The sequence below is a fragment of the Nasonia vitripennis genome, chromosome 1, assembly GCF_009193385.2.
Source record: "Nasonia vitripennis strain AsymCx chromosome 1, Nvit_psr_1.1, whole genome shotgun sequence".
Classification (NCBI taxonomy): domain Eukaryota; kingdom Metazoa; phylum Arthropoda; class Insecta; order Hymenoptera; family Pteromalidae; genus Nasonia; species Nasonia vitripennis.
Window position 1 is genome coordinate 14200087 of NC_045757.1, and position 22198 is coordinate 14222284.

General features: G+C 40.9%; 4 protein-coding genes across 9 annotated transcripts in view; 1 reads left to right on the top strand and 3 right to left on the bottom strand.

Moving 5' to 3' along the window:
* LOC100121944 (teneurin-m) overlaps positions 1 to 22198 on the top strand; it is a 565536-nt gene that overhangs the window by 216466 nt on the left and 326872 nt on the right. For all 6 annotated transcript variants that reach the window (XM_032598389.1, XM_032598382.1, XM_032598379.1 and 3 more), the window contains one exon: positions 13124 to 13186. In XM_032598389.1, coding sequence (XP_032454280.1) covers positions 13159 to 13186 — 28 coding nt within the window. In that variant the 5' untranslated portion in view covers positions 13124 to 13158. The remainder of the gene's footprint in view (positions 1 to 13123; positions 13187 to 22198) is intronic.
* On the bottom strand, positions 1339 to 2551 carry LOC100122041 (trypsin-1; the record flags this gene model as incomplete). Its single annotated transcript, XM_031925670.1, has 3 exons — positions 1339 to 1588; positions 1684 to 1987; positions 2064 to 2551. Coding segments are annotated over 3 exons (960 nt in total), but the record flags the coding sequence as incomplete, so codon positions are not given.
* On the bottom strand, positions 17611 to 19095 carry Or51 (odorant receptor 51). The gene is made up of 6 exons (NM_001190568.1): positions 18802 to 19095; positions 18308 to 18705; positions 18134 to 18233; positions 17963 to 18067; positions 17744 to 17902; positions 17611 to 17688 (listed from the first exon to the last, which is right to left on the bottom strand). Exons 1-6 carry the CDS (start codon positions 19093 to 19095, stop codon positions 17611 to 17613), a joined length of 1134 nt encoding a protein of 377 aa, NP_001177497.1.
* Or50 (odorant receptor 50) lies at positions 20338 to 21787 on the bottom strand. The gene is made up of 6 exons (NM_001190567.1): positions 21482 to 21787; positions 21019 to 21419; positions 20844 to 20943; positions 20679 to 20783; positions 20456 to 20608; positions 20338 to 20394 (listed from the first exon to the last, which is right to left on the bottom strand). The coding sequence occupies exons 1-6, from the start codon at positions 21785 to 21787 to the stop codon at positions 20338 to 20340; spliced, it is 1122 nt and encodes a 373-aa protein (NP_001177496.1).

A 22198-nucleotide genomic window follows, 5' to 3' on the forward strand; every position in this document is an offset into this window, starting at 1 on the left:
ACAAGCACCGCGATCAATAACGAATCCGAGCCGTTACATAAAATTTCGGCGATGATTAATATCAGAGGGCTTGATCGCCCATTGATTTTACATCTAAATGATCGACTTTGCCGCGCTCTTAAATCATCCTGTAGCGTGCATTAACCAATTCAATTGAACACTGCTCCCTCTCTCTTTCGATCTCTCTCCTCCCGGTCCTCTTTAAACGAACCGGACCACCCGTGCTCCAGCCGCCGCTGCACATCGATAGCATCTGTCTCTCCTCGCGCCAAACGAGTTCAAGCTTTGATGGATGATCCCGATTCGCGCTCTTTTTGCACCCGGTCTCTGCTATATACACTCCGAAGCTACTTGCATTATCAATTTCGCTTATTACTGCCGCGACATTTTTCCCTCGGATAACGATCATCTGGCTCGAGAAACAAAAATAGAAGAGGAAAGCAAAAGAAGGCCATAACGATTTTTGCTAATTGCGCATTCGTTTGGCACATTACGCATTCAAAGGGCGTATCCACTTGAATATGCCGGGCATTTCAGAAAATACACTGAATAGATAGCGCGCGACGATAGACCCACATCATCGTAATTCGAATTTAGCATATCCCCGGGTAAGCGCCGCCGCCGCTACCGCTACCAGCGTCCGCCGAGCTGTTGCGATAATCATTACGTGCAACGGTTATACCCGCCCCTATATGATACTAACGCACGGGCACGCATAATCGGGTTTTTTTATAATACGTAGCTCACCGCACGATAACCGTAACGTTAATGACGATCGACGCGGCAGTTTTTGTTGCGCGATCAATTGACCCATATGCACGCGCGCACTCGCGTATGTATCGCTGCTCCGTGATTTCGAGTATTCTACTCGCGATTTAAGCGATTAATTCGAGCTTGAAATAACGCGGCGCTCTCTCACGAACCACCGAACAACGCCATTGAAATACGTGTAACCTGTACTCTGTGTCGTATGTATATGTTGCATTCATTAATATTCATGCTGCAATCGTCTTTTTACTTTTGTGTTTTTTTTTATTTTTAATACTCTAATAATTTAATATTCTAAAATTTATGGGTGAATATAAAATCCCTAAAATCGTACAAGTGACATGCTTTGTTAAAAATTATTAATTTTTTAATGAATTCTTACGATCATTAAGTTTTAAATGTTTTAAAGGTGAAAACCTTCGAACCATTCTTTTCTTTCGTTTCCGACAATAGTATAAAATTTAGGGTGGATAGTTACGCAATAATGGCACAGCATAAAAATATATCGTTTCATGAAATTATTTATTATAATCATTGACAGAATGTTGGCATGCCTCGGAAAGTAATAATTTTTTACATTAATATCTCGTGGAAAATCACAAAAAATAATATGAGAGGTCATGCTGTTGACTGGCATTCACCAAACGATTTGTTAGTTCTTCGCAATGATGTCATTGATCCAATCGATGTAGGAAGAAACTCTGGTGTAAACAGATGGCGCTCCGGTGGTACCGCAAGGAATGATTCCCCATGAAACAACACCGATAACTTCGGGTTTGCCGTTCCCCAAAACCTTAATCAATGGGCCGCCAGAGTCACCCTGCGAAAAATTAAGAAATTGGCGTAAACGAGCCAGGAATCACAATTGATTGAGTGATCAGAATTTCTGTTTAAAAATCTGCGAAAGAAACTCACGCTGCAGGCAGACACTCCTCCGGTCAATGGACCAGTGCAGACGTTGGACTCGTGGAGTGGGGATGGTCCGACAAGCCTCTCGAGAGCTTCCTTGCAGGTGGCAAGGTCAACAACGGGCAGCTTGACCTTCTGCAGGATGTCGGGAGTTCCCATGCCGCTGGAAGAGACTGATCCCCAGCCGGAGAGCACTACTTCGCCATCGACATCGCTGCTGGCTTTGGGCAAAGCGATTGGCTGGACACTCTCGTCATAGACCAGAGGCTTCTCGAGCTTTAGCAGTGCAATGTCGTAGGGGGCTACGTTTCTATGAGCAAGGGTGTTTGCGATAAAAATAAGTTTTGTGCACGTTTTTTGTAGAGAAACATTGCCTGATAACTTACCCTGGATATTTGTCGTGAATAAAGATCGCAGATACCTTGGAGAGCTGTTCGGTCTTCTCGGTAGTCTTCATCGAGTGTTTGCCAGCCTTGACGTAAAGCGTACGTCCAGTCACGGCAAGGGGACAATGTCCAGCAGTCAGTACCCACTGGTGGCTAAGTATGCTACCACCGCACAGGTGGTTTAGAAATGGTGCGTTTCCCCATTGCAGAGTCACCTGGTGAGGGAACTCAGCGCGGTCGGCTTCCTGTCCGCCAACGATGCGAGAAACACCGCCGTATGGTACTCTTAGACCAAAGTGTAGTCGTGCTGTAGTGAAATTTTGAGTAAGTTGCGTAATATAGTATACATTATTCCAACATATGTGATAAAAAATATTTTTAATTTGATAATACACTAGTAAAGGATTACTACTTACTTGCGGTGGCAACAGCCAATAGGCAAAGCAAGACTGCGAGTTTGAGAGACATTGTCGGCTCGATGCAGAAATAAATCGGTGGCGAGTTTATATAGTCTTTCGGAAAGCAAGACCAAGACACAGATCGTGATTTCTAATAGATAGCTAATCAATTGAAATGCACTGAACGCATATTGTTTTGGATGATATAAAGCATTCATCAATCACAGTTGATAAGAAAATTGAAATTCTAGCTGCAATGACCGCACTTTCTGTTGCTTTTTTCATCGATACAAAGAAAGCTTAATTCATATCTTTCTACATCTTCCATATGATTGCAACTGATATAAGTGAGAACGATTAAAATAATCGGTCAAATCTTGTCAGCTTATGTGCATTCATTGACTTTCTTAAAACTAATTAATAATTTTTTTTAGTCATTGTAAATTTCTAAACTGTTACAATGCCGCTACCCTAAGCGGGTCTTGGGCGTTGTCGTCCAGATCGGACGGGTGGGTGCCTATCACCACTACACAGCGCGTCCTTAGGGTGCGGATAGAGGAACAGCTCCTGAGAAAGAGGTTAGCTGCGAATAAATTGAATAAGCAGTCGCGGACAGCCGATAGGAACAGGCGTGGGTGTGATGAGCCCACACAGTCGAACGCATTCATCTAGAAACACTACGCAAGCACCACAACAACAAAAACACTTCACATTATCTCTTATCTCTCAATCTATCTCTTTCATCACACATTACAAAAATGGGCAAAAATCCTGCTGCCGAGGAGGATGCGGAAGCGATGACAACTGCCCCGAAAGGGGATTTGTAGAATGATTCGTCACCTGGTCTTACGCGGTAACGATGCCAGCGAAGTTGCGCTGCCTTGCAGGGGGGCGTTAGGATGTGAGAATGAAACCGTAGTGTGTCTGACGACGAATTGACACTGTCCTCGTCAAAGTCGGAAAGCTCTCATACTTAGTTCTAGAGAGGTAAAGAACTCGTAAAGGAAGCTGATAGGTACAGTCTAGATTTGGTAGCAATACAGGAATCGCGGTGGCCAGATGGCGGAGTACTAGCATCGGGTAACTTCACGTACCTGTATGGGGCCGGGAGTGGGGGATCTCTAGGCACCGGATTTCTCGTAAGCAAAAGCATCATACATTCGGTTAAAAGTTTCAAATCCGTCAATGATAGGCTCTCGTACATCATTATCGAAGGTGAATGGTATAGATATGTATTTATTAATGTACACTGTCCTACGGAGGACAAAGAAGAAGAAGCTAAGGATCTCTATTACGAAACTTTAGAGCAGGTAATCGACCAGTTCGCGTCTTACGACACAAGAATAGTATTAGGCGATTTCAATGCTAAAATAGGTAGGGAGGAAACGTTTAGGCCTACTATAGGTAAGGAAAGCCTGCACGAAGCCAGCAATGATAACGGTATTAGGGTCATAAATTTCGCGGCGGCATAAGATCTTATAATCAAAACTACGTGTTTTAAGCACAAGAACATACACAAGGCAACGTGGACATCGCCGGACGGGGCCACACAGAACCAAATTGATCATTTCCTCATTGAAAAAAGACGTCATACTAATGTTCTTGACGTAAGGGCTTACAGAGGGGCAGATAGCGACTCGGACCACTTCCTAGTAATAGCCAAATTAAGAGCTACACTAGTAGCGAATCAAAATAGTAAGCGAGCAAACAAGGTAGAAAGCTTCGATATTGAGAAACTACGAGATAGAACAGAGCGAATTAGGTACCAGATAGAAATTAATAACAGGTTTCAGGCACTTGAAGAAGCAAACACATCGCCGGAGGGGAATGACGAACCGAATAGCTTATGGGGGGGACATCGAAAAAACGGTAAAAGAGGCCGCGAACAAAGTACTGGGTAAAAAGAAAAAGCCAAAGAGCAAACCATGGTTTGACGAAGAGTGCGAACTCTGGTTTGAAAGGCGCAAAAAGGCTAAATTAGATAGCTTACAAAATAGAATCGATAGGACCGTAGAAGAGTATTCTAACGTAAGGAAACAGACGAGCGCGATCTACAGAAATAAGAAGCGGGAGTATCAAAAGAATCTTATTAGGAGAATAGAAACTAACAGTAAGGAAAATAACCCCTGCGAAATGTACAGAGGGATTAACGCCATTAGAAAGGGTTTTAGGAGTAGAGCGCAATTGATGAAGGACGAAAACGGGGACCTCGTAACAAATGACAACGAATTACTGTCGCTGTGGAAAAATTATTTCGATAAATTATTAAACGTGCACGAAAATAGCGAAGAATTAGGGGACGAAATTCATACTGCTGAACCCCACGTGGAGGAACCGAGCTACCAAGAAGTAGAGGCCGCGATTAAAAAACTAAAAAACAACAAAGCCGCGGGAAATGACTCTATACCAGCTGAGTTACTCAAATATGGGGGCGTCGAGCTCACTTTCAAAATCTATAAACTAGTATGTGCCATCTGGAAAAATGAAACAATACCCGAAAATTGGAAGGAATCTATCATTATACCGATTTTTAAAAAGGGGGATAAGACAGACTGCAATAACTATACGAATATTTCACTTTTAGCAACGTGCTACAAAGTTCTGTCAAACGTAATACAAGCTAGACTTACTCCATTCGCGGAAGATATAGTAGGAGATTATCAGTGCGGATTTCGGCACAACAGATCGACGAGCGATCAAATGTTTACCATAAGACAGTTGTTAGAGAAAAAGTGGGAAGTCTTGCGAAAAATATACGGGCCGAAGAAAGATGAGGAAACCGGGGAATGGAAGAGACTACACAATGATGAGTTACACAATCTGTACGCGTCACCAAATATTAACAGAATAATAAAATCGCGCAGATTGGGATGGGCAGGGCACGTAGCGAGAATGGGAAACGACCGTACGGCAGCGCGTGTCATGAAGGGCAGGCCGATGGTAACGCGACCTTTAGGTAGACCTAGACGTAGATGGGAGGACAACGTAAAAGCGGATCTAGTAGAAATAGGACGGGTGGGTGTCGATCGGAGAGGTGCATCTTGGGTGGGGTTGACACAAGATAGGGCAGCGTGGAAGGCTTGCGTAGATGAGGCGATGAACTTTCGAGTTCCAAATGCCATGTAAAAAAAAAAATTGTAAATTTCTAAAAATCTAATTTTAACACTCATATCACATTGTTTGAAACAATTAGTTCAGTAAAAATCAATTTATTTTAAATCATCTCAGACGAATAGAAGATAATATTTGAGGAACAATAATTAAAAAATTAAAACATATTGATTAGTTTAGCATTCACTTTAAGTATATAAATATTATTTATTCGCAAGCATAGTAGATTGCTCTGTATGATTGTTAGATGAGTTATTGCAAGTGAAATCGTACTTTGCGCATTAATCAACAGTTCAATGATTAGATTCAAAAGATACACGTAAATCTATTTGGATATCTTTCATTCATAAATAAAACAAAAGCTTATCATATTCTTCCTGCATTATTGTTAAAATTCGGAGCAGCTTGATACAAAACGCGTGAAATCTTCAAATAAAACCGGGCAATACATATCCAGGATACCGGATTTATTTTAAAATGATTTGTCTCGCACAGAGTCTGCACCACTGCTTCTTTGAAATCCCTCTACTTCACATATTTCTCATGCTTCCCATTTTTTTTCCTTTCATTAGTAGCTTCCACGCATAATTTAAGATCCCCGGGGCATATGGCTCCATATCATTAGGCGCTGTGCAAGTCCCGCCCCAAAATTCCACCTTGCCTTGCGTGCGGTTGATCGAAGCATCAACTTTTTTTCCTTAAATTAGAAAGCTTGTTAGTGATGTGGCAAAAAGTATTCAAAATTGGTCATCTTATAATATGGTGCTTATAAAGGCTGAGTGGTCGGTCGAGGTGTTATTTTTGCGCAAAACTCGTTTAAAGTAAAAATGAAGTACGCGTGTTAAGGGACTAGATAATTTGATAATTATTTTATTTTACGTTTTCAATAAGTTTTTTTTTCATTAACTGTTGTTTAAAAATTAGAGCCGCAAAGCAGCCTACGCGCGTTATATTTATGTTATATATTCTCAAATTCCACTTTTTAGTACGGAGAGATGACGTACAAAAACCAACGAAATCCAAGACTTAACAAAATGGTTATACAATATCTTACTTAGAATAGGATATTTACTTTGAGGCTGTTTACACTATTTTGCAGCACTTTCTTTTAAAATCTGCCGTCACGTCTGTTTGTGTCTTATAATCGTAGTAGACTTTTATTTGCAATGCGTAGCATGATCGAGCTGTCGAAATTCGATAGCACTTGCATTTTTACGCCAACAGTTATCTGATATTAAAAGCTGCTTTTTTCGTAAAAATATTACTTCAGGGTTTGTACGTACTGCTGCGCAATAATAAAATATTGAATGCGTTTATCAAACTACGACGGGAGCTACATTTAATATGTACGATTATTAATTTTTAATTTTTCATTGCTCGTCTTTCAAACAAAGCTGATGAAATAACGTAAATATTTTTCATTCCTCACTGAAACACTTTAATATGTTAATATTCTTGTTCTTCAAAAGCATGCATAACGCCAGATAAGAAGAAAGTAATCTCTCTTCGCAGATCTTCAATGTCAACGCATATAATCGAGAATCTAATTTCGTAGAGCAATTGTTTCGTTTGTTTTCGTCGATCCAAACCCAGCGAGAACGCCGCATAAGAATCTCCATTCCAAAAGCACACTATAGTAAGCGCCGAGGTGAAATTTACGACTTTATTAAGATCCGGCCGCATTGATAAGGCGCGAAAGATAAAGGGCAGTCGCTTCAGAGCCAAGGAAATTGCCCATATCCCATAGGCTCTCCCTTTCTCTCTCCCGCTCATTCTCCATTTCGCGAGAGATTTATTTATTTATTATTCTTAGCCCAGCTCTTATCTCCATATTTATTCGCCGGAGATAAGAATATTTCGTGCTCTCGGTCTCTCTTGCACGACGTCTAGTCTCGTTCGTCGGGCCATCGGTGCGCGCCTGCCGAAGGGTATATGATTGATGCGCGATCCGCGCCGGCCTGTCGGTGTAATCGATATCTTCTCGGAATCTATTCGCAAAACATCCTTTCGCCCTTCCAGACTCTACCCTTCCATCTCTGAAGATGCGCAGAGAGAACTTTTCAATGTATTCCAAGACGCAGGCACACCTGATCCGTAGGATTCGCAAAGCTTTACTTCGTTTCTCTTCTTTTTTTTAAGGAAAATAAACACGTATAGTATGGTATAGAAATATACATTCGTCATCGTTACGGCGCGAGTTTGAGGAAGTTGTTTATACAGTGGTGCCGGATTTTTCATTTAGCTGATTGTTATTTGCACTTGATAAAAAGTGCACGTATACCAAGTATCATTGCAACTGTATGATGCGCAGGTGGCGCATTCTTTCATCATTATAGATTCTTCGTTAACTTTTCTTGCAAAGCTCGGTGGTGCATTTTTATTTTTTCGCCGTGATGCAGCGTCGGAATCGACGATGATTGATTGTCCGATGTGTGCAGCAGCGCGCGGTGAATGTGATTTTTAATGATTCACGATGATTGGATTATTAATGATTCGATGGGCGATCATGAATACTGGGCGTGAAAGTATGAATGATTGCGCAGATTTCAAAGTGGAATCATTTTATACCACCGCGATGGCGAGGAATTCCACGGTAGCTTCGCGAACTTCAAAATTTATTTCGACATCGAAACTGCGGCTTCTAGTGGAAATCTCCATCGGAATAAAGTGTTAAAATAAACTTATAAATTAACGTTCCGATACAATTTTCGCTCTTTAATAAAAACAGTTCTCTCATGGATTTGCTATTCAGCAACGACGGGAAACCTATAGCTTGATTGAGCAATTGATTGCCACTACCGAAGCGGCTCCCACGCACACGTAGACTGTGCATATAAACCTTAAAACCTTCGGCTCGCCAAAGGATGAGAATTTACATAAAGCGTCTATTAAGTCTGTCTTCTCTCTCGCACGCGCGGTCGCACGGGGCTGCTTTATTGAATGCGCGCACACTTTCTCGTGCTGCAGGAGGGAAGGCTGGATCGCTGGAAGGAAAGTAATAACGTTTGTTGAACGACGCGCCGAGAGAAGAGAGATGAAGCTGCAGAGGCTGCTACGTATACTGCGCCAGAAGGAGCTGCCTTGCTTAGCGTTATATTAGACGTTGTTTGAATCTGAAGAGACTATATATATTTTGTTTGTCTGTTTATGATGGTCCATGTATTTATATTAATTTTTAAAAAATTCTAATCGCATTGCAAATAATTTATGCCATCAACCATCGCAATATTTAAAGATGTAGAGGTTTCCTGGATAAGTTCTGTTTTCAATACTTATAAGTATCCAATAAGACACGAGAGAGCGATTTTCGTTTCGTTCATCGCTTGTGTAGCATATCCAAGTTGCCTCTTTTCATTCGTTTCTTTTATTCCTCGAGTATCTAAAAAACACACAGAGCAGGAAAAAACAGCAAAAGCGAAAACAGGCGAGAGACAATGTGAGAGCTGCTATACGTCTAGGGTCGATTTCCTGCAAGGATCCATCGAAGCCAAAATTAATACGCGACGTCGTCGACAAAAAGTGCCAGGAAAATAGGAAAAGAAAAGGGAAAGGTAAACCAAGCTTTCAGCGTATATCCGAGTGCCGGGTTGGCCTATACACCGGGCTCTACCCATCGAGCTTCAGGCGATTCTCCGCGTACGCGCAACTGGGTCAACCCCTTGCTCGTTCCTTTTTTCGCCCCGAGAGAAAGAAATAAGCGAGCGCGGCGCAACAGCGCACGTGAATTCCGCCCGCGGAGAAGGGATTTTATACGCGACTTTGCCGCACTCGTGTCGACCCGAATTTCCTTCCTCTAGATTTCCGCACACAGCGCGGTCTCACTTGGCTCTAGATGACGTCGAGACCAGGCGGAGAATTATTTCAATCGCGCGCGCTCTCGGTGTACCTAAGAAGCTCAGTTTCACCACACGAATTTTATCGGCTCTGCGGAAGCATTCGGCGAGTGCAAAATTCAGGAGCGACCGAATTATAATTGGCTGATCGGGCCAACAACAAAAAATGAGGATCACCTACAGGAGGTGGGGAGAAGGGTGCCGAGCGACCCGCGAAATTGGATTCACTTATCAGCGCGCGCGAGGATGATATCTCGCCGAAATAAACCGTGGCGGTGATCCCCCACCGGCGCGCATTAGAGAGCTGCAAATTGATTTCGTCGGACGGTTGACCATCTGCTGCGCCGACGAATAGTTGTATCGCGTTTGCCTTTATTGAGGGGATCGAGCTCCAGTCGAGTGCGTGCTCGATATTCAAAACGATGAAGCGACTGAAAATCAGTGGACAAGTTCCGAGTTCGGACAGCCGACGAACTCGGACAAAGCAGAACACGCCTGACACGTGTGTCTCGCGGGCGCCACAGGGTGAAGATCGTTGGAGATTTCCGAGGGCCAGCGCCGCCGCGTGCGCGCACACGAGCCCCTTCGTCGCGTCGTGGGATCAATACGCGGCAGGACTAGCTCTTTCCCGCTCCTTCGGCCTCGCGCAACCAACGCTGCTGATTCTCTTAATTTTCCGCGCTTATCTCGCTTCCGTATTCCGAGTAGTTCGCGGTTTGCTCGGAACTTTATAACGAGAGCATAATGCGACAACAGTCATCTTTTCGTCGTTATACCTACTCGACCGATCGCCAACTCAGCAGTTATGTAGTATAAGGTATAACAGTATACTTCCGAAAGCGAATAAACGATATATTTTATCAAAGCCGCGGGTACCCTCCTTCCATCCCGATATCTTATTTCCTTCGCTATCTTACTTTTTCTCTCTGGTTTTTTCCTCCAGTCGGTGTATACGAGGGACGGATGAAAAAGCCGAGATAGCGGCAACTTCTTTCGGGCTTCTGCGAAGAGCCACGGAAAATACTGGGAGAAGTCTCGCTCTCTCTCTCTCTCTCTCTCTCTGTATATAGCTCCGGCTCTTCTCGGGCAATCGCGCAATTACTCCTTCCGTCGTTTCGTTATCAAAACGGCGCGACTTTCGTCCTCTCTCTCTCTCTCTATCTCTCTCTCTCTCTCTCTCTCTCTCTCTCTCTCTCTCTCTCTCTCTCTCTCTCTCTCTCGGCTCGACTCGTCTCTGCGGGGGCGACGTTTTTCTGGCTCGAATTAATTCTTCAGGAGGGGTACATATCGAAATCTTTATCGCGCATCGGCTGCCTTCTTTATTTTATCATCATCGCGTTAGCTCGTAATGGAATGACTATACGAGCTTTTCCGAGAGATTGAAAAAAGCGTTACTTCGAAAATAGCCATAGTTTGTTCGTTATATATAAGCTGTACGTGTACACGGACTCTTGCGATTTCCCGGGGCTAACGAGGTGCGTGATTAACAATCGAAAGCGATGATTAGGCGATTCGCGTGGAGAATTTCGTCCAAGTCCATGACTTGTAACGAATTCTGGTGATTAAACACTAATGGAATTGCTTTACTTCCGCCTCTGCAACTGCTATCGTGTGGCGTAATCTCGCTTTAAAAGAATGACCTTCCGGCTATTAATTTCGCGCTTAAAGCTAAACGAATAGAAGAGAATCTGCGCGAAATCTCGGCGTGACGTACGCCAGAGGAGCACGCGAAACTCGCACTGCAGTGGAAAGAAAAACGGACGCGTGGTGGCGCGAGCAATTATATACCTTCTCTATCAGGCTTATCAAAACTGGAGTGGCGGCTTTGCGGCGACAGTACTCGCCCACCTGTGCTCACTACTGCGCCCGCCGTGAATAGATACATACGTAATTGCGCGCTCGTGGAATGAAGAGAGTCAAATTGAAATTGGCAGATAATACAACCTTTTTTTCCCGTATCTTTATTAGGTTCGTGAAATTCAGATCGTGTAGTGTAATTTGCGAAATCGCTGCCTCGGTTGCAGTGAGAAGTTACGTATTCGATTTTGAACGTATTGTTCAGTTTCTCGCATCGTTTCAGTGGTACGACTTTTTGCATAAACGCGTGCAAAGTATGTGCTCCGCTCGCGTATACGTATTCAAAAGCTTTTGCACGCTGGCGAGACGTTATCGTCTCAGTCCAGGCCGGTAATTACGATTCCCCGTTCGATATCTGGCCTCTCCCGTACGGCTTATCGTAAAAATAATGCGTGTCAAGCACCGTCGTCGAGCCGCGCGTGAGTATACGTATATAGGAAGCGCCCAGTCACTTCCGTCGTACGGGCTCCGTTGCAGCCGTCTTTTCTATTCGGAACGAAATGCAGTAGCGGCTCCGCTAGATTTGTAATTCAAATTTCGCGCGCGCGATTCCGCGAATCGATCGCCGCGCTTGTATATGTATTCACGTGCGCGGCCGCCGCTCTCTACGCCATGGGTATAGGGGGGATAGATTCGATGTCTTCTCTTCGTCTTTCCTTCGCGCCCGCAGTATATACGCGCGACTGGCTTATTTTCCTTTACTTATTCAGCTGTCTTTCTCGCTCCGCCGAGGTACTCTGTCTTTTAAGCTATTGGCCTTTTTTCTTCTTCTCTCGCGCTCGGTCTCTTTGTCCATCCTTCTCTCATCCCTACTTCTCTTGCAAATTAACACCGGGAGGGAGGGATTCTATTAGAGGTTCTCCAGCCATTGTTCCCTCAGATGTACCCGCCCCAATGCGCCGGCTGACTTGCGCTTTCTTTATGCATTCCAGAATGACCTCGTATACCCGAATGTTACATTGTTCAAATATGAAAGTATATGATCGATATTCTAAAGCGATATAAAAAATGGCCTACGTGCTTGATTAAATATCTTACGAGTTTACGCGTCAAAAGCACCCGTCGCTTCTAGACTCGTCTCATTCACAATGCAAATAGCTTGCAACGAACGTACAACTCCGACCCACTTTACGATCTCAAACTTACTGGCGCGTTCTTACTATGCCTCTCTATATATCTTCTATCGCTCTTTTCTCTCGCTCGGCGTCCGTCTCGCGAAAAGAAGGAAAACGTCCGCCGCGTGCGGCTTATCGAACGATCGAATGCGGAATTGCAGCCGCGGTGGCAGCAGTCGAGAGTCCCTGACTCTCTGTCTCCGCGCGATTTTTCTTAATTCCGACAGTTCAATTGCATTCCAGGCTCGTTGTGGTTGGCGACGCTGCTGCTGCTGCTGCTGCGATGGGAGAGCAAAAATATCCGAGCGGAAAAAATGGGAATCCGCAGCGCAATTAAGGGGCGCTCACTGCTAATGTCCTTTCGATCTGCATCGTCTGCAGTCTTTTTGTTCTCTAGGCTATATGCTTCTTCTTCGCTGGCTCTTTGTGCGATCTGACGGATGGTGGGATTGCGCCTAGCGAGATAACAGGATGGTAGACGAACTTTTGACGCTTTTGGGTCGTGAGATTCTTGAGTATATTTCAAGTAACGACTTCTCTTACAGGACGGGGGAAACTCGTGTTAGACCTCCTCGGGTAGCTCAAGCTGCAACCGATATTCATGGACGATAATTTAAACTTTGATAATCTTTGTCCTGCACGCGTAGGATTGTCATTTTCGTATGAATTTCCTTTTTATTTATCGATCTCACGTTGTGCTATGTACTACATATGCTAATCTTACCTATTTCGTTTTTCCGTTTCAGGTGAGTGACCGCGCTCGTCCGACCAACCACCATCCATGACTAGCAATTTACGAAACAAAGCTGGTAAGCTCGAAATCATACATAATATCAATATTAATATTATATCAGTGACAACTGACAATATTGACTGATTAAAATCGAATCGAAATATATTCATGCGTAAAATATTCATATAGACCGCGCGCTTCGGAGAAAACGCGTAATTTTTGTGTCTCTCGGATCCGTCTCCCGTATTGCTCAACGCAGGGGTGGAATTTTTTAATAACCGGCCAACGACCAGCAACACCGTCCACGGGGTGATCTAGAAATGCCTCGAGGATATCGTCTGCGGAATCGCTGACCCACTTCCTTTCTCCTTCCTGTGCCAATATTTTTCTATAAAGACGGCGAAGGGATATATTGGGGGAAAAAGCGACGCGCAGTATATATCGAATGCCGCGCATTTCTATCGCCGCCAGTCTAAATCACTTGTGCTCCGGACCTCTCTTATCGAACTGAATCGTAGTGAGAGAGGGGGTGGTTATAGGAGATGGATGGAAAGAGCAATATATTCGACGCTTCGGATGAGCATATACCTATGCGGTACACGATGTTTTAATTTATTGTTATAAAAATTTCTTTCGAAGGTAAAGAAAGCGCGACGCGTTTTTAAATTATGATGTCTGATACGCGTCGACTAGCAAATTAAAAGCGGAGAGATCACTCGTATCGGTTTTTAATTAACTATGCATGCATGCCGCGTATTCGTCAGCGCGCGTTGTAAAATAATCACCCAGCGTATAAATTATACCCGGGCAACAAAAGTGTCGCTGTGCGCAGGAGTAAATACATTTTAATAAATGAAATATTCCAAAACTCTCGACAATGAAAGTCCCGGTCTGAAAAAAAAGGGATGAGTTAAAAGAGAGGATGGGAAAAAAAGCTAGAAATAAATTTCATTACAGAAGCACTCGGCGGCGGTGGCGAGAGAACACGCGAGAAAAATGGCGCGAAAAAAGCCGTTTAATTTTTTATTTCACGCGCGCGCGCGCGACGAAGTAGATGAAAAATGATGTTTCGCGCAGAAATTTCGAGAGATAGGCGGACGGTGCAGTGGCGAGGGGGACAGCAATTTCCAGTTATAATGGCTAATCCGCATTTCACCGGGCCGCCTAAACGTCGCCTCGTCCGTCTTCTCCCTTCCCTCTTTCTCCGTCTCGCTCCACTATCGTCGCGCTCGCGCCGAGGATAGAGAAGTCGGAGTGGCTCCGCTGCAGCAGTCGCAGCAAAATATAATTGGGTTTCGGGGATTATCCCGCGAGTCCTGAGCTCCGTGCGACTTTCAGCGCCGCGATGCGCTCCGCACTGTAGGTATATAATGCACGATCATTTTTATATCTTTCTTTCTCCCTTCCGCTTCAGCTCGTTTTTTACTGGCTCTTCTGCTTTCGCGCCCCAGTCCCTTATTTAAGAGAGCTTATTTAAAACGCGCGTAAGCAAGTCGCGTGAAATTTTCACTTCCGTGCTCGTCGGGGGTTCTTGTTTTTTTTTGTGAGATTTAACTCCTTTTTTCCCCGAGAGCTACGACCAAGCCAAATCGAATCCTGAATCGCTGATTGTATAGAGGGATTTGCTTAATTAGGCAATTTTCGCCCGACGCGGTCTCGCCGTACTCCGAATAACGGTGCCGTGAATCCTATTCGCTTTGAATGTTAATTTTTTCGACGGATGAATTTGATTAAAAAATTAATGCATAGCTCCAGCAGAACTGTCCGCTATGGAAATAATAAATGCGATTGAAATTCACGCATCCGAGCCCTTCTTTACTTTAGTTTCTAACGAGATATTATGATCGTGCTGGAATTGGACGAGCAAAGCGCGCGACGATCGATCTTCTGCAATTTAAAATTTCCGCTGAAACCGTGCGACGAATTCCCTGCATGCCCTCGCGATGCACACACGAGCAACCTCTGGAAGGTCAACCTTTTTCTAGCGAAAAAATCAAATGAGACTGAAATTTACGTACGAAAAAGGTAATACAAAGCGCCTGAGTGTATGCCTGTGTGAGGGAGAGAAAAGCTGCAGTCAGAGTAGAAACGAGCGGAAGCGACGGAGTGTGTATGGTAGCCGAGCGTACATACAGAAACGGTGGTGGGTACTGGTGCCTGTATAGCGAAAGGAAGAGGCGGAGGAGTGGGAAATAGACCGGGCGCCAGTCCGGTAAATTGGCTCCATTCATCAGAGGGTTTTCCTGTCGCGACGCGACTGCCTGCTCTGGTTTGCTATACGACGCGCGACTGGCGAGCTCCCGCGTCAATGCACCAGAATGAGCGAGATAACAATTTATATCTGATACCTCTCGCTCGCAAAGCAGCTCTTCAGCTTGTGCCGTTTGAAGAACGCTCCGCGAGTCGCAGATAGAAATGTCGATGATTTCAATTTCGGTCATTTTTAGAATAATTACTTATTGTCTCACGCACGTGTGATCATTTTATTAGTGTTACAAAAACAGAAAAATCGCTGTTGTTTCATATGAGGTGATGCACGTACTTTCGAGAAAATGTGAAACTTTGATTTGAAGCCGAAATTCGTTTGCGAATTTCTCCCAAGTTCGGTGATTTCAATTTTCCAAGCAGCTAACTTAGAATACGGATCACTCTGTCTAGCGGCGCCAAAGCACAGGGTGACGACAGAGATGTAGAGAGAAACCAAAGCGGAACAGAGAGTAAGCGAAGGATCAAGATTCCGCGACGGTGCTTCCCATGCGTCTGCTTGAATTCGATGCTTAACGAGCGCGATCCTCGACTATATATGCGCCGCCAACTCGTCCTCTGCAAGATGAAAGGATAAATACCTCATCGTCGTTATCGTCGTAGTGGCACAGCTAGAATCGACGAGCTCCCTTGAGTCGCTGCACTGCACTGCACATGACGGCGGGGGAAATTTCAATAAGAGAATGCGTAAACGCCATCAGGGTCTCGAACGAACTTGAACGCGCGAAATTTGTGCTGGTGTGAAAAATAATTGATTCCGGCACTTTATTCGTTAATTTGATAAAGGCTCTACTAAAGTTCTCTGATGTATTATTTTCTTATTGAAAAGTTATTACATTGCAAAAGTATATGTAATTTGTAATAATTCGTTCGCAAATCATTTGGCGTTGTTCGTCAAATTCGTCAGTTTGAAATTAAAGCGCCAATCAAGTTCTCAAAGCGCCTTTGAGCGAACAAATAACGGTCTATAAATTCTGCAAGCTCGCGAACCAGTGCAGCCGATCGCCTGAAATATGACAAAGCCATGAATAACAACGTCCAACCCAACCCCGAAATCCGTTCTCAGGCAGCGATTTCCCTGACAAAGCGCGGCCCCTTTTTTAACCTAATACACACCCGTATTTCCGCGACATTTGACCGATCGAAGCCCGGGCCGCTTTGTTTCTCTTCGCGAGCGCTCGACACGGCTTTTCACTCAGAGGATTTAGCACCAAGCCCAGGCGCGTGCCTTCATAATCGATCGATATATATTCACCCCCACTTCTAGCGCGTACATGTATGAGAGATGATAGCACCGATAAAGCGGCGCACTTTCTTTCTCGCGAGTATGAGAAGACTTTTTTTCGAGCGAAATCGGGAGACCGGCGTTATAATGCGTGCGTTATTGCCAAGAGGGATGGGGTGAAGTATTGCCGGGCTTGCTCTGAATAAAGTGGACTTAGTCTAATGTATCCGAGTGAAGGTGGTATACTTCTTTCGGAGGCCGATGCTTTATGAGTGGAGAGGAAGAAAGGAAGAAGAGCTTTATTTTTAACGCGGATACGAGGGCATTGTATTGCAGGGCTTAAAGTATCTTTTAAGAAGCCGCTGAAAGGGCAAAGGTGATTTATAATACAAGCAGTGCTAGGATTTTTGCGAGGATGATCTTTGAATTTATTTCGTACATATAGGCTCTTTTTTGAGTCTACAATTATCAATTACTCAACAATCACAAAATATTTAAATAATGTATTTAAGTATGAAATAACTAGTCATACATATGTAATAAATTTTTCAATAACGAAACGCGGCAATCGATTATACGGTTTGTCTCGCCATTGTTATTTTATTAACTTCTCCGCGTCTACGTCAGCCTTAAAATCTACCCATTATTGTTAGAATGCTTTGAATAGTGTTTTTAAGATTATAGTTAAAATATGAGTTTGTTGTTCCATTTTTAGAAATTATACACGGAAAAAAAGGTTGGTAACGGTAACAAACCGCTTGGCAAAATACGTACCAACTATTTTTTTGGTTAACCTAACCAATAACTTGATAAATGTTACCAAAAACGCAGGTAACTTACCAATTATTTTATTATACTTACCAAGTACTTGGTAAGGTTAACCAAAAAAATAGTTGGTACGTATTTTGCCAAGCGGTTTGTTACTGTTACTAACCATTTTTTTCCGTGTACAGATAGTTAGCAACGGAATTCAAACTGTGCCTTCGCATCATTTTTTTATTTTTATTTTCTCAACAGTCAACGCAATTAGCAGTTTTATTGATGATTTTTCGTATTGTCATAAAATATGAGAAAGTGGCATAGGTGATCTAAAAAAATTCAGAGCGTTATGACAACTCCAGAAACACTCAACCATTAACTTACCATTCTAACATAATTTCTGTTGAGTGACTGCATAAAACCGTTGATATATATTCTTGGTAATTTTTGACATCGTTGGATTATTATATTTTTTGCATTTATATCCTTGGCACTTTCCTCATACCATTTTGTGAAATATATCGTAAATCCTATACTTTCGTTCTGAAAAGTATAAGTTTTGATATTGAAAAAGCTTCTGAGATTTTGTAATACTCTACTTACTGCTGATATCATTTTTTCGGCGATTTCGGCACAAACATAAACTCTTAAATAAATTACACATATGACCAAGCATATCTGCACCAATTGCAATGGTGAGGTATTTTTCTACAAAAATTGTTTTTATGATTGATAATATAATTAATTAGTTAATGGAAATACAGTTTAACTTACATTATACAGTACCAGCCCCCCGCCTATACTATATGACATAAACGACGCAATCGATTTAAGTACTGTCTTGCTCACTAACAGATTTGTGTCCTCTATCAACCTATCATTAAAATTATGAAATTTTTATTTATCATTTATTAATTTTAGATTTAGTTATAAATAAATTCAAAGTACAATAAAGTTTTCTGATGCTCATAAATATGTAACTTGAGATGTCTATAATACTTGCATGCTCTAAATTTCTGCTCGACTATTTTTAAACGTATCGTACACGTGTAAAGCAACAATACAACGATTGCATCTGTTATTAAAATACTAGAGGCATGCAAAAGTGTGATAAATTGGCTCAAATTTAGAAATAATTTCAATCCAATAGATTTGATTTCGAACGGATAGCGAGTTGTCATTATTAAACCTCGTTCGTATGTTTCTGCTTTGTTTACATAAGAAATAATAATCACAATAAAAAAAATGAATAGGGTCGCAAAAACTTTTGGATACAAATCACTGTTTTCTAAACGGATGTTATCTTCTGTTCTATTAATCGTCATTTTGGAAGTATAAAGTAGTTGCTAAAAAAACGCATTTTTAAATAATTTCTTAATCGTTATAGTTGTAAAAGAAAATTGAGAAAATATAACTGTGCATATAATGAAGAAATTACATACCTTCCATTTAGTTTCTTGCAGTTTGTAAGAAACGAGAACAATAATATTTTCTGTCATGAAGGATATTTCTAACCATGTATAAAAAACCGTTAAATGATTTTTATTGTGTGTGATTATAGTATTTAGAGTTAAGTATAAAATTATTAGATGGTTTGTCAAGTAAAGCCACCATAACATATTATAAAATACGTTCCGGTATTTTTTTGTTGCATCAGACAATGGCCACGTAGCCATAAGAGTAGCAGACAAACGTAAATATTGGTAGGCTATTTTTGCATTTAAATGAATCCTCATTTTTTACTAAGACAATTAAAAGAAACAAATTTCTGAAACTATCAAGATAAGTAATTATTTATTTTTATAAATATTTTTAATGAAAGAGATAAGTATTTTAAACTTTTAATTAAAATGTTATCCAATTTAAATTAGAAAATTTTAAGTTACTTTCGTCACATTCCGAGTAATACTGAAACGTATTTAGCATGTATCCGAAAACTTAAAGGGTCTTGTCATCATATAATTTCGTATTCTATAATTGTAGCAGCAAATTACTGTAATGTGGTAGAATTGATTATCCTGTACAAACAAGAAGCTAACGATACGGAACTAGGGCAGGTACAAAAATATGTTGTGAACCGTATGTGTGCAGAATCATTCTAAGATAGTCTTATGCAAGCTCTATTTTTAAATATTTAATCTGTTTAGTCCAATTCAACCTTAATAGCTCTAGAAAAAATGTATTATTACATTGAAAACTCCTCAGGGCATAACCTGCACGATTCGCCGTCATGCAGCGCCCCCTGGATTTTTATGCAGCGGAGTCGCAAGTTACGGACTCCAGCAGCCCGAAGCCCCGAAATCAGCGGTATTGAGCTTTACTTCGTTTCGTGAAGTGGGGGCACTGGTTCGCACAGCGGGTGCCTTAAGGTGTTTTCAGTGTATTATGATAATGAACTTTTTATACCCTTACCTTAGTTTTATCACATATAAATATTACGCTATTTTTTTCGAATACTAAACTCAATTTATTTAAGGTTGAGGAAACGAAAATGCTATAGTGCGGTAAGGTGACAAAGGCTATATTTTGCTTGTTTGTATGTAAATTTATCAACATAATGATCAGTTTATAGCGTTCGCACTGCATTACCAATTTATCATGCTATTTTCAATGGGTTTTTGGATGCTATTGAAAATAGTAGTAGATTTTTTCATAATTTTGACACTCGTTTTTTCATACATATCATATCACCATCATTTAAATAATCAAAAAAATGGGTGCAAGATGCCACTAAATTAATGAAGTTGAAAAAAAATTACGTAAAAGAGATGGTGGAGAGAAAATGAAGCGAACGGTGTTGAGATTGCGAACGTTTTGTATTATTTTAAAAATATAATTACAAACAATTCTTATTTATTCGAAATTTTATAATGTTAGTTAAAAATGTTTTCGTGTAATTAACACTTAATACTGTTCATTCGTTGATTGTATTAGAAAGAATGAATTTTAAATCTGAAGTTATATCTCATGCGATTATTTTATTTGCTTACAATGGCCCGAATCGTCATAAAGTATGAAAATGTTGCATATGAAATCTACAAATCAAAAGATTTATAAGGATACATTTCATAAATATTAAGCAATTACAAAACTTACACTTCTTAAATAGGCCCTGTTGAGTGCAGCCATTAATCCGTTGACATATATCTTAGGTACTTTTTGGCATCTCATAATTATCAGACTCTTTACTTTGACAATATTTGGAGTACTAAATGCAATGCTATATACAGTAAATAGCATGTCGCCATTCTAAAGAGATTTTTTCTATTATTAATATGAGAATACATACTCAATGTTATTTTTTTAAGATTAAACTTACAACTGTTAATAACATTTCCGCCGTTTCTGCACATATATAAATTCTTAAATAAACTATCGCGATAATGATGAACTGATGCAACATTTGTGCTGTTACAACATGTTGCTGTCGAATTTCAATATACAAATTAAATCGTATTTTTAATTATATGTTATATATACTTACATTAATTATTTGTACTCCTGCGCTTATACTGTAACACATAAAACAAATGACGGTTTTTACTACTAGAACTCCAGCTAATGAATTCGTTTCTTCGATTACTCTATTGAAAAAAAATCATAATTTTTATATTTCATGTAATTTAATTATTGATGCATTAAATAATTATTTCACTGACAATAAGATTGTTTGATGTTCAGCTATATCATACTTTAGTTTCGTCCAATCTGGTGCTTTTTTAAGTCTTATTTCCAAAGTTTTGAGTTTTATTGCACATGTATAGATGAAAAGCACAGCAACACCATCGGTAACCAATACGACGGACGTATGCATTAAAGCAATTAGTTGATTGCAGTATATAGCAATTTTAGTCCTTATGTCTTCTGTCGGAAATGCGTAACATGTCGTCATAATGAAGCCCTTATTAATCAATGTTGCTGGTTTATGAATGTACATGTACACTACAATCACATACAAAACAGCGATAATCGCAAAGACACTGGCATGAACATTCCTATTATTTAAGGCAGGTTTTGGTTTTTTTACAACAATTTGATTTTTTATAATTTGGAGGAGTAGCTGAAATAAAAAGAAATGATTTATACAAATAAGAATGTTTTATATACTGAAGAAATGCATACTTGTATGCGAGATCCTTGAAGTTTAAAGGTAATCAAGATAACCATGGATTCAACAATGCCGGTTATTTCAATTAAAGAGTACGAAGCTGATATTATATCTTTAGTAGTATTGTAAAACGTTTGCATTGTCGGTAATAAAAGCATCATATGATTCACCACATAAAACCACCACAAACTGTGATTCAAACAAGTAAAAATCTTATTATGTCTTCGATGCACTGGCCAAGTTCCTAAAATTTTCATGCAGTTACACAATATGTTAAAATTTTTTTGAACTGTAAAATTTGGTTTAATTTTTTTGAACATGGTACATCTAGTATCATAGTATCTTAAAAAATTATAGTTATTTTCATCAATGATTTTAATATCTCGTCGCCATGAAAGACTTGTTGTGACTAGGCATAATTACGACAGTTTTCTCTTGTACCTGCAAACTCATTAACTTTCTGGGTATGTAATTAATGGTATATTAATGAGTTACAGTAGTGTACCTATTTATGATACAAGATGATAATGATTCATACGCGATTTGCGATGAAAATGTAACATTACAATTCATTACTGAAATTTGCACCTCGAAGCGAGGTTCCCGAACACAAAAGTTGATAAATTTTCTGATACAACATTCCTTAATCTTTGCACAAAAAGTCAATATAGTCTGTAGTAAAATAATCAAGTGTTTTAACACGTAAAAGCACGACTATAAAACACAAATTT